This window comes from Schistocerca piceifrons, chromosome X, assembly GCF_021461385.2.
Source record: "Schistocerca piceifrons isolate TAMUIC-IGC-003096 chromosome X, iqSchPice1.1, whole genome shotgun sequence".
Classification (NCBI taxonomy): domain Eukaryota; kingdom Metazoa; phylum Arthropoda; class Insecta; order Orthoptera; family Acrididae; genus Schistocerca; species Schistocerca piceifrons.
Window position 1 is genome coordinate 168,830,074 of NC_060149.1, and position 12,956 is coordinate 168,843,029.

Consider the following 12,956-nt stretch of genomic DNA (forward strand, 5'->3'; position numbering starts at 1 on the left):
ACACTTTTACTTGGCCCCTGAGCAGAGGCTGTTGGGAGGAGAAGCTTGCAGTCGGCTCATAGCACATTGGCTGCTGTGACAAGCCCCCTCTCCTCCTCCCTGAGTAGACAGCTTATAGTTTATAAAAGAAATAAACATGTAATGGGTTAATGCATTGCAGAAATGACACCAAAGTTGATGATGAGTCACTAAAAGGACCAAGTACAGCCTCTTGCTCATTTTTGTTAGTAGTATTAACAGTCACTATGCACAACAGCACACACGGATCAACATAATATTCATACGGCTACTTATTGTTAAGGCACACAATACTATTATCTAGGTTAAGGTTGTCAACAAGCGTAAACATTCCAGAGCAGCATGAAGTCAGCTGACTTCCAACAATCACAGAGGGGCTAATTAGACATGTGTGGCCCAGTGACTGTAGTTGTGCCCCTGCTGTTGACTAGATTAATTTTCCACTTGCAACCTTCAGTACAATAGCCTATGAATCTCAGAATATAATCATCTCATTTGACAATTATAAGCAGAAAACAGCACTCCAGAATTGGCTAGTATCAGGACAGTTTAGGAAGATTCATAATTTTTCTGACAACTTGGCAACTGTTGACCACAAAGGATTTTTGTTGATGGCAACTTAATCTCCATAGACAGACACATTATTTGGTTATCTGTATTTTGGCATCTGGGCAATTGGATGAAACCTCAGTATGGTGGCAGGTAAGAATGCATTGTGTTGGCAAGGACCTCAACCAAAGTATAGCAATATCCATCGTACAGTTGTTGTCATCTGCAGTTGCCAGGTGCCTTCTAGAATCCAGAATAAAGTCCCAGGGACTTCAACAAGAACTAAAACTTTGCAATGAAAACACATTTGTTAAGTACACAAGTAAAGACAGAAATGAAGTGCCTGCCTTAGCAGTGCACACAAAAAGTATATGTTGTTGTTGTGGTCTTCAGTCCTGAGACTGGTTTGATGCAGCTCTCCATGCTACTCTATCCTGTGCAAGCTTTTTCATCTCCCAGTACCTACTGCAACCTACATCCTTCTGAATCTGCTTAGTGTATTCATCTCTTGGTCTCCCTCTACGATTTTTACCCTCCACGCTGCCCTCCAATACTAAATTGGTGATCCCTTGATGCCTCAGAACATGTCCTACCAACTGATCCCTTCTTCTGGTCAAGTTGTGCCACAAACTTCTCTTCTCCCCAATCCTATTCAATACTTCCTCATTAGTTATGTGATCTACCCATCTAATCTTCAGCATTCTTCTGTAGCACCACATTTCGAAAGCTTCTATTCTCTTCTTGTCCAAACTATTTATCGTCCATGTTTCACGTCCATACATGGCTACACTCCATACGAATACTTTCAGAAATGACTTCCTGACACTTAAATCAATACTGGATGTTAACAAATTCCTCTTCTTCAGAAACGCTTTCCTTGCCATTGCCAGCCTACATTTTATATCCTCTCTACTTCGACCATCATCAGTTATTTTGCTCCCCAAATAGCAAAACTCCTTTACTACTTTAAGTGCCTCATTTCCTAATCTAATTCCCTCAGCATCACCCGACTTAATTAGACTACATTCCATTATCCTTGTTTTGCTTTTGTTGATGTTCATCTTATATCCTCCTTTCAAGACACTGTCCATTCCATTCAACTGCTCTTCCAAGTCCTTTGCTGTCTCTGACAGAATTACAATGTCATCGGCGAACCTCAAAGTTTTTATTTCTTCTCCATGAATTTTAATACCTACTCCGAATTTTTCTTTTGTTTCCTTTACTGCTTGCTCAATATACAGATTGAACAGCATCGGGGAGAGGCTACAACCCTGTCTTACTCCCTTCCCAACCACTGCTTCCCTTTCATGTCCCTCGACTCTTATAACTACCATCTGGTTTCTGTACAAATTGTAAATAGCCTTTCGCTCCCTATATTTTACCCCTGCCACCTTTAGAATTTGAAAGGGAGTATTCCAGTCAACATTGTCAAAAGCTTTCTCTAAGTCTACAAATGCTAGAAACTTAGGTTTGCCTTTCCTTACTCTTCCTTCTAAGATAAGTCGTAAGGTCAGTATTGCCTCACGTGTTCCAATATTTCTACGGAATCCAAACTGATCTTCCCCAAGGTCGGTTTCTACCAGTTTTCCCATCCGTCTGTAAAGAATTCGTGTTAGTATTTTGCAGCTGTGACTTATTAAACTGATAGTTCGGTAATTTTCACATCTGTCAACACCTGCTTTCTTTGGGATTGGAATTATTATATTCTTCTTGAAGTCTGAGGGTATTTCGCCTGTTTCATACATCTTGCTCACCAGATGGTAGAGTTTTGTCAGGACTGGCTCTCCCACGGCCGTCAGTAGTTCCAATGGAATATTGTCTACTCCGGGGGCCTTGTTTCGACTCAGGTCTTTCAGTGCTCTGTCAAACTCTTCACGCAGTATCATATCTCCCATTTCATCTTCATCTACATCCTCTTCCATTTCCATAATATTGTCCTCAAGTACATCGCCCTTGTATAGACCCTCTATATACTCCTTCCACCTTTCTGCTTTCCCTTCTTTGCTTAGAACTGGGTTTCCATCTGAGCTCTTGATATTCATACAAGTCGTTCTCTTATCTCCAAAGGTCTCTTTAATTTTCCTGTAGGCGGTATCTATCTTACCCCTAGTGAGATAGGCCCCTACATCCTTACATTTGTCCTCTAGCCATCCCTGCTTAGCCATTTTGCACTTCCTGTCGATCTCATTTTTGAGACGTTTGTATTCCTTTTTGCCTGTTTCACTTACTGCATATATATATATATATATATATATAGTAAATTCCTGTATTTCATTCACAAGGAAGTATTTATTTATTACAATGTAGCCTATTACCTACAATTTAAACAAAGGCTGGATTCTTTCCTATTTAAATTATTATTATGACTAGTCACCCCCCCCCACCCCCACCCCACCCCTCCTCCTTTACATCAGCATCTAAAGATACAAAATGCACTTTTAAAGCTAGCACAACACTGCTTCCAATCACCATAACTTTTTCCACTATCAGTGAACACTAAACTTTTTATCATACATAACTATATGTACCCCTATTATTGTCCTACAACTTGTTTCTGTCTTATCTGTCACTAGTATATGCTATAGGTAATTCAAATAGTTTTTTTGTCTGCCACATTCCACAATGCACTCCAACACTACTCGGTCCACAGACCAAACCTGCCAGTTCTTTGGGTGTTGTGGAAGGTATTGTGGTGGAAATTGCCTCTTCCATTGTCTGCTGGCTCCATTGTTGCAAGGGAGCATCATTGTTGCCAGTGGGGCAGTGGGGTTTGCAGGTACATGTCAATACATGACTCACAGGTTCTAATTCTTTGGGTGATTAGACATGACTGTGGTTCCACTCAGGTTCTGTGGTTGTGATCACAATGTATCCACTGTTGGTTGTTCGTCTGCTGCAGCTGTTGATCTCGGCTGTCTTCACTGAATTGCACCTCATTCTACTAGTGGGGCACTACCCAAACTGTCCTTGAAATAGTGTTGGTGATATTTTCTAGGATCTGCCATTTTGTCTTGCAATGCAGTATCTTCTTGACATTGAGTGTTCTGCGCCAATTCAGTTTCTGATGATCGGTGTCAGCAACATCAGCATACAGCAGACATGTTCTATGTTCTGGCACACCTTCTTCACCACAGACACATTCAGAAGTTTTTCTTCTCCCATTTATGTGCCAGTAGATGGCATGTAGCCCATGACCTGTCTAGAAGACAAGTCTCTTGAAGTGTTCAGGTGCCTCATTTCCAGTCTTTGTTTTAGGGAGAAAATCATATGCGTCTCACTGTTTGAGCAACATCTCATCATTTGTGCCACAGGTAGATGTGTTTGTAAATTTGTGGCATACTTGTGATTTATATTCTTATTAAATTCATGATGATACTCTTATTTCAGCCAATACATCATGACTTTTCTTCATACCTGGAAATCTAGTGGAAGTATCCAAAGTATTGAATCTTCCTGGCAGATTAAAACTGTGTGCCGGACCAAGACTCGAACTCATTCTATCCAAAGTATTAGTTGCAACACCACATTTGACACAGTACCAAAAGCTCCTGCAACCAAAGAAGTATTCAACATTGTACCCTGTAAATTACCCGTGCTGGTGTTACGAGCTGATATCTGTGCACCAAAGAACTCGCATAGTATCCCATGGTCTCAGTTAGACTAGCATTATGATGGGGTCTTATTGTTAGCATTGGTAGTTTATAATTATTACTAGCTAGATTACTAATTTTGTTCGTCATGTTCCTGCATGTCTTGCTCATTTCTTCAATATGTACTTTATAATCTTGTTGCTCATCCAAGAAGGTGCCTAGATATATGGTGACTGACTTTTCTTTACGGGCCAGCTGCTTAATTTCATGATTGTGTCTCTCAAAAAGTTCCCTTTTAACAACATGTGCATGGTGTTTTCAGGTGCAACAGATACTTTAACTCCTTTGTACCACTGAAGTAACTGTTGGACTATGTTAGATCCAACTTTCAGGCTGCTTCTGGAGCTTCCCTTTACAAGGATCATCAGGTTGTTGGCATATACCACTACATGTATGACTGCTTTGTTATCCTGTAGCTTTCCTAACACTATATCAAGTACTAGATCCCAGAAGACAGGGCCACATACAGAACCCTGTGGGCAACATTTCAAAATTTCTTTTGCAAGGGTATATTCTGGACATGCAGAATCGCTTCTTTGTTTTGCCAATAGTTCTTCAAATTGTTGTATAATACTTGTGGACAGTCAGAATCCCTCAGGAGGTCAAAAGGTGGTGCCCACCATAAGTAATAAGTAATCAAAACCGCAGCAATGTCCACCATTATGGCTACAACATATTTATGCAGAGTGTTTTTTGCAAGGCGTGTTGCTTCATTTACAGTGTCTTTTATTAAATTCCCACTTCTGAATTCATACTGTTGGGAGATCATTCCATGAAAAAGTCCTTTTTCCTGTAGTCTACCACATATCAGCTTCTCCAGCACTTTCCCTAGGGTATAGAGAAGGCAAATCGGTCTGCAGGACTTTGGAGCTGAGGGATCTTTGTCTCCAGCCTGTCCCAAAATAATCTCATTTGCTTTCTTTCAAATATCTGGTATTCTTCATCGTGAAAAAACATACATTATATGACTGGCACCGATATCAACTAATATGCATATGAAGTGCATGTAAAACTTCAGCAGAAATGCCATCAGGACCAGATAATTTATACCTTCACAGTTTCAGGATTTATTTCCTCACCATCTCTTCTGAAAATGACAAACTATCCCATCTCCATCATATACTTCCCCACTTTTGTCCTACAGTTGAATGTGATCATCAAATTTGTCGTCTCCAGTGCCTTCTGGATACAGAGTTTCCATCAGTAATTGTGCAGATTGTTGCCAGTTTCCTGCTATGCTACCTTCTGCTGATTTCAGAATTGATAACATTGTCAAAGACTTTATCTTTTGACAGATGATTTTGTGTGGGTCAAGATGCAGTTTCTGTGCCATGAATCTGTTCCAGTTCTCCATTCTTGCCTGCTGCAGGTAGTCTTTAAATTGCAGATTAAGGCCCCTTTATTTGTTCAGTCTGTGAGCTCTTTCTTCCACAGTGCAGTCTCTCTGGTAGAATCTTCTAGCCCTTCTGACTTCTGTTCTCAGTGTTTGGAGACCCTTGTTCCTTGGTACTTATGAACTCCAATCCATTGATGTTATAACCAGCATTGCCCCTTTCATGTTCTTTTGTAATGCAGTGACAAATTCATGAGTTTTTGTATCCACAACATAACTTCCACCAGGCCCGGACAATGGAAAATGCTCCTTTAAATGGTTCCAATTGGCTTTTTTAATGTTATAATGTGTATTTAATGTGTTTAATGTATAATCATCTCTGAGCTCATTTCTACTGTAGTCGACTATAAAGATAATGTTGTGGTCACTCATGGTGTGACCTCTTTCAGCTTTCCATGTTGTGATTGTCCCGGCTGCATTTTCATTAACTGTTGTAATGTCTATATTTGACTGCACACCAGGCCTACATTCATATGTAGGTGGATTTCAACTTGCTTACCACTCCATATTTAATTCCATTATGGTTTCCTGTAGTATTATGTCTCTTTCATTCTGCACTGAACTTCACCATAAAGGTGATTTAGCATTCATGTCCATAGTATAGATTAGTGGCCTCCTTTGGCCAAAGTCACTAATGTCTTTAAATTGTTCTAAATAACGATCTATAACATCAGTGGACTGGAAATACATTGACATAAAAATAAAACTTCTCATGACTACCAGAACCTCCACGCAAGTCACGTGTTCATTATAGTATTGCACTATTTTTATAGCTGAGATCTTCTTCTTCTCAGCACCTTCTCGTTGGAGTGAGGCATGCTTTGCCCATATGATGTCCTCATACCACTGAAGTCTCTGTCCTTGCATCTTCTCATTGATTGGATCACTCCAGTTAGTTGTTGGATCATTGTATTGTTGATGTGGTCTAGCGGAGAAATGACTAATGATTTGCTCATTATCTCCATTTCCATGACATGTAGTGAGTCTGAATACATCTAGGTATGGGGTGACTCACTGTTCTATATAATCCAACTGGCCTAACCATTGTGTGATGTATCTCTGATTTTGGATGGATAGCATTATAATGACCCCACAACTAACTGGAGTGCTCCAGTCAGTAAGAAGATGCGAGGATGGAGACTTCAATGGTATGAGGACATCATATGGACAAAGCATAACCCACTCCAATGGGAAGGTGCTGAGAAGAAGAAGATCTCAGCTATAAAAACACCACTGATGCCTCTGTATCGCATTCAGGTTGCTTGGATTCTTCCTCACACACCGTCATTCACATATCTGTCACTCTGTAGTAGAAAACCTCGATGGTCTTATTAAATATGACAATGGCTGTCATCAGTTTTGGACCGTATGTGATGGCTTGAGATGCAACTGGCAGTCCAGAGGTTTTTCTACCTTTTGTGTGGTTCCTGTAAGCACAGAGTGTCGAACTTCATTTCCTCAACTACTTTGTGAATTTCGTGTATGACATCCTGACTTCTCATACAATTTTAGGAAGTTCCTGAACCTTCTAGAAATTACAAGTATTATATGATAAATAATTAGAGGTTGTGAAAATCGAACCTGTGTCTCGCATGTCACCAGCTAGTGATCATAACTGCATCACTATGGCAGATGACATATATCATTCAAAAGTATTAATAAAAATTAGTTTTGTAAACTGAATGTGCATTATTCAAACATCAGATGCCTCTAGTGAGATATTCTTCAATATATACTTTATTTAAACTTAAATTCTCACAGAGAAACTATCTAGAAATCCTGAAGTTACAAACGTGATAAGACACAATACCCTAGATGGGACAAAGTTTCTAGAAACGGACATAATTACACATACTTTATGGAAAAAGAGACCTGAATTATTTATTGCTTTTCAGAATTACTTCTCAATAAGTTTATCATGGTTTTACTCAGGTTGTGCAGATTCTTCAACATGCAAATCTCAGTAATGTATGCAGCAGAGTTTGTGTGGTGTCAGTAGCTTAATTTCGAGTTCCATTATGAGATGAAATATGGAGAAACTAACTATAGATATTCTCCTATGTCCCTCTTGATTTTGTAACTATGTTCTAGGAAGTCAATGAGCAGCATGTTGACAGACAGCATCATTCTGTTGCAGGACAATGCGTCCCGACATGTTGCCAAGGCTGTTTCGACTATGCTGCAGATGTTTCATTGGGAAACCTTACACATCTTGTGTGCAGTCCCAATCTCTCCTCAGATGATTTCCATGTTTTTGGAGCCCTAAAGAAACACATCCATGGGCGTCGCTTTGTGTTGGATAAAGAAGTGTACTCCTGGGTAAAATCAGAGTTCCATCGACAATCACAACATTTTTCCGAGAAGGAATTGACCATCTTGTCTTACAGTGAAATAAATGTATTAACAGTTATGGCAATTACTTTTGAAATAATAAACAGTTTACTTAGTTTTTCGTCTGTCTTGTTTTCATTTGACTAAGCCCTAATATTATACACAAAATGTAAGCTTGGAAGGGCCTTCTTAAGTTTGGAAGGGCCTTCTGTAGCACACCTTCCTTAGACTCTGTTTCTTCTCAGTTACTGAACACACTTTTGGAATAATTAAACAAATGTTACAAATTTTGTATCTCATCTTTGGACTTCGCGATGTGCTATCCGATGTTCTGAATTTGTAAAGATATCATGTGCTTATGTACCGATCAAACAGTAGTTTTTCAGGCAACATCATTCACATACAAAATGTGTTTTTACTGTTTTTCCACTGAATCTTGTTCTGTCATTTGAAAAGGTCACTGATTTAGGCAGTTTGCCACTGCTGAGATTTAAGTATCGATCAAATAGTTCCCATTTGAGGGTGTTGCTACGGCATATATGCAACATAGCGTGACTCTGATGTGGGAATGTAAGTACCAACATATAGGCAAGAGATTAGTGTACATTTGGGTCTCTCCAACGTGCGTGCGATAAATGCAGAAACGTGAACTATGACAATGTTATTTGTTGTGTCCCAGGTACAAACTACCGAATGGAAAGTTGGAATTAATTACAACTTAGAAAATTTATTCTGAAAACAAGGTGGATCATAAATCGGCATAATCGCTTGTGTCCAGATCAGTAGCCAAAGTTCATCTCCTGTAAACACTATCACAGTAACAGCATCATGACTGAGAGGAGACCTGCTCCATTCTCCAGGAGGTCCATCAGCAGACTCCCCTTCCGGGCTGGGACGATGCAACTTAATCGCATGGGTCTGCATCCTGATTGGTGCCGTTGACTCCTGCGGTATGACTGCTGCATCTCTTGTGACACCACCACTGTGAGCACTTTGAAGTATGCCGTGCTGCTGCCACTGGAGCATTAGCCTATGGTGCTCGAGAAGGCGGTGGCCACGTCTTACGTGCAGCAACCTTGCTGTATGAAAGCACAGCACAACACCCCTCTTCCCCAAATATTTTTGGCACCGTACGATAAGGGCATCCATGGATGCAGCGGGAGTAAGGAGCCATCCAAAGACGAAATTCAGGGTGTCCGCCAGCAGGAATGACGATATCAGTGGTGGGACCCTTGGAAACATCACTCCATATATGATCACTGAGGTGACTCTCTCTATCTGAGAATAGTTTCATTGGGTAGGCGTGAGGACCTTAGATGCGAATGCAATGGGGCATTCTACACCATCAACTTGGTAAGACAAGACTGCACCAATGCCACAAGAACTTGCATCAGTTGCCATAAAAACGTGTCTTGTCCAACCATACTGACCCTTACTGAAGACATTAAAACTGAAACAGTTGCATATGCTCACTGATAACTGCAAACTGTTTAGAAGCATCATCCAGAGGCAGCTGAAGGAATGCTTTGGTGAGATCAACTTTGGAAAAATACTTTCCTCCATTCAGGTGGTCTATCAATTCTTCAGGTTGAGGGAGTGGATATGAATCAACAACTGGCTCTGGATTAACCATGGCCTTGAAGTCAGCACAAATCCGTAACTTTCCAGTCCGTTTCTCTATCACCGCCACTGGTGATGCCCACTGAGATGCTGAAATAGGCTGAATGACATCGAGTGATATGGGTTTCTAACCCCCTTAGCTTTACCAAGTCCCTCTTGAAAAATGTCAGAATATTTGTCTCAAAATTTTGCAATTTGGTTCCGAAATTGCTGTGAGGGTACATGAGAAGCTACTCGAAGCACATTGTCCACAGGAGGAAAACCAAACTGTTTGAATGTGTCAATGCCTAAAATGTTAGGTGACTCAAAAGATTCCAACACTATAAAACAAACCATGTGCGTCTGACTTTCGTAGTGCACAGACAAACCACAGATACCTAAGACTGGGATTGATGCACGATTGTATGCAGACAAAACTTTGGTACAGGGAGACAACTAAGGGGAACCGAGGAGCTGATATGTATGCTGGTTTAACAAGGTGGCAGTAGCTCTCATATCCAATTTCAATTCCACCAGTAACCCTTTATAAAAAAAATTGTTTGCACTGTGACTAGACTGTAGAGAAACTGACATAAGTTATGATGGAAGTTTGTTCTGAAAGTCACTGTGATGTACCCGTCGACGTTATGCTCCAGACTTGATGTGTAAAAGGCTGTTATGTTGCTGTCCACACTCAGAGTTTACCACATTAACTGCAAAACTGCTGGCCTGATTTGAACCATTGCTACCTGATATTGACACAAATTCACAATTCAAAGCATTGTCTGGCAAATGACTGTCGGAGTCTACACAACCACAACCAAGTGGGTCAGAAGCAGTGGGTTGGAGTGCAGGACCTGCAACATCACCTGTGGTGGAAGATATGAGCTCTGCTACTAATCCCGGTGTAACTGCTGACTGATGTCTGGTGGCTTGTTACACAACAGGGATACACTGAGCAACCGAATCCGACTATGGAAGTTCCAGCCCAATTTCCAACAATGCATAGACGTAGTTAGGGTGGAAAACACTGAATTCACTGGAGCACTACTGGAAGAGACAATACTAATGCCCATATGCTGCTGTGTGCGGTTAGGCTTACTGGAGTGATAAACAATTGGAACATGAACCCATTGTACACACATAAAACATGTATCATTATGGAATCGACAGTCCTTTCTTTTATGTTGGGCACCACACTGCATTCAAGATTTATTATTTACAGGAAAACCCAGACACAATATGAACTTCTTTACACGAGATGCAGCAGGCGTGCATATCACAACACCAGCGCAGAGTGTTTATTGCACTGACACTTGCTTTGTGTGTGCTAGAACCAAACATTGTACTATCATGCTACACATGACACACAAATTCTGAAGACATGTCTTGTTACACATTGAAACTAACTTCATGAGTGTCATAATTTTTAGCACGTCCTGGAGGGAAGGATTTTGGTGCTGTGCAAGTTACTGTATTGTGGCTTCCCACCATGATTCATTACAGACAGTGGCAGTATGGCTGCAGGATTCCATGGCCTACTGTGGCACATTATGCAATTGCTTATGCTAGCAATGACTCCATGTTCTGGCATTTATGGCTGGCTGCAGCCATGTGTGTGACAGTACATCTTGCATCCCTCATGTTGGCTTGGCCAGCAGTAGTGGCAGATGGTGTAATGGCTGTGGCCCACTGACTCACATTGACACCAGCATTCTGCTTTGATGGACTTGTGGCTCTGTACACTGCAACCTCAGGGTGGGCTGCCATGAAGTAGAGTTGAACTGTGTGCCTGGAACAGCATTCTTAATGATACCCCAAGTGTCGCAGCCCCCATGGTGGTAGAACTTTAATACTAACACAAGTGACTTTAGTATTAAGTTGCTAGGTATTTATATGTTTTAAAGCTGCGCTTTGCTATACCTTGTGGCACGTGTACTAAACACGTCCATGGCTGCCAGTGTGGAAGGGCTTCTGTCTTCTTCTGCTTAAACACTGCTGTATCAGCTCTTCCCCCACCTCACCAGGTTGTCTCAGCTCACAGTGTTGCAATGGTTGTATTATATTTTGTAAGGCGTAACATCCGTCCTTGCCTGTAGCTGGTAGTGCTGCCAGTCACTTCCTACGTTGCGCGTTCTGGCCAAATATGGTCAGTGCACTATAGTGCTAAGGCTTTTAAATTTTTGTTTAGTTATTATTTATTTATTTATTTGTATAGTTCTTAAGAACTGTTGTCTTATGGTTTTATAATGGATCATACATGGAAATATATTAATGTAAGTTTGACATTTTGTTAATGATACAAACTTACTTCTAAGAAGTAAACTGCAAAAATACTGAAAACTTATTAAATAAAGAAAGAGGAAATGTGCAATTGAAATTTTAGATTTAAGAGGAAAGTAAAAGATGATAGAAAAGAAGATAGTGAGAGTAATTGAAGATCCCACCATCTGTGTTGAAATTTTAGATTTAAGAAGAAAGTAAAAGATGTCAGGAAAGTAGACAGTGATAGTAACTATAGTAACTAAAGATCCCACCATCTGTGATATCCGTGGATGGAGACCTTGGGCAAGACTTCAAGTCTAACATCCCTGATGAGCAACCCTGCTTAACTTATGTTAGTGTTGTTAGCAGGTGATTTGTGCAGGTCCAGTTGTTTGGGGTTGTGCCATGCATCTGTCTTTTGTTGGCCTATGTTATCATTTTCCATGTCTTACATGACATTCTTTGGAAATGTCCCATCGTAATTTAGCCTATCTTAGCTATATGCTAGTTTTATGTGATTCTGGTGAGCATTAGAGCCCATAACAACTTAATGTACCTCCATTCTATATTAATACTTCATTATTTGTTTGTTTGTGCATTTGTGAGTAGTACTATTTGCATTTAGGTTACAGTTTGTCTGTCATTTACCATTCTTCTTCCTGAGTGGTATCATTTTCATGTTGTCTGTTACGAATTCGAGTTGTCCTGCGTGGCATTTGCTGTCTGTACTTATTCTGTAAGTGTGCCAGTATTGCGTCAGCTATGTGGCTCAGCTCAGCTCATATGTCACCATATGCATGCTGTAATTGTCTTCCATGGGCATACTGTCTTCACTATAAGGTGGTGTGTTTGAGGGAGTTTTTTTCTCCAATGTGCACTTGTCCTCTTTGTGGAGGTGCGCAGGATGCTTATGGGAAATAAACAGTACCACAACTGAGGTTGGCATCCTTCATTCTCAACCATTTCTTAATATTAGGAAAGGAACTGTACACTCTTTGGCCCTTCTTGCCAATCAGTTGGTTCTACTGAGAAATTCATCAATGGAGTAGGAGGAGTTGGCCACCAACAAATCCTTTAGGCTTCTCTTAAAATGAATTTCATTGGTTGTTAAGGTTTTTATGGCTGCTGGGAAGTTATTGAAAATGCAGCAA

The 12,956-nt window shown here is 40.5% G+C and overlaps 1 protein-coding gene across 1 annotated transcript in view; it reads left to right on the top strand.

Annotated features, from left to right (window-relative positions):
* Positions 1-8,062, top strand: part of LOC124723192 (ER membrane protein complex subunit 7 homolog) — an 81,808-nt gene extending 73,746 nt beyond the window's left edge. The window contains exon 4 of the mRNA XM_047248383.1: positions 7,748-8,062. Within this exon, the coding sequence (XP_047104339.1) occupies positions 7,748-7,876 (129 nt within the window). The 3' untranslated portion in view covers positions 7,877-8,062. The remainder of the gene's footprint in view (positions 1-7,747) is intronic.
* Positions 8,063-12,956: the final 4,894 nt, after the last annotated feature.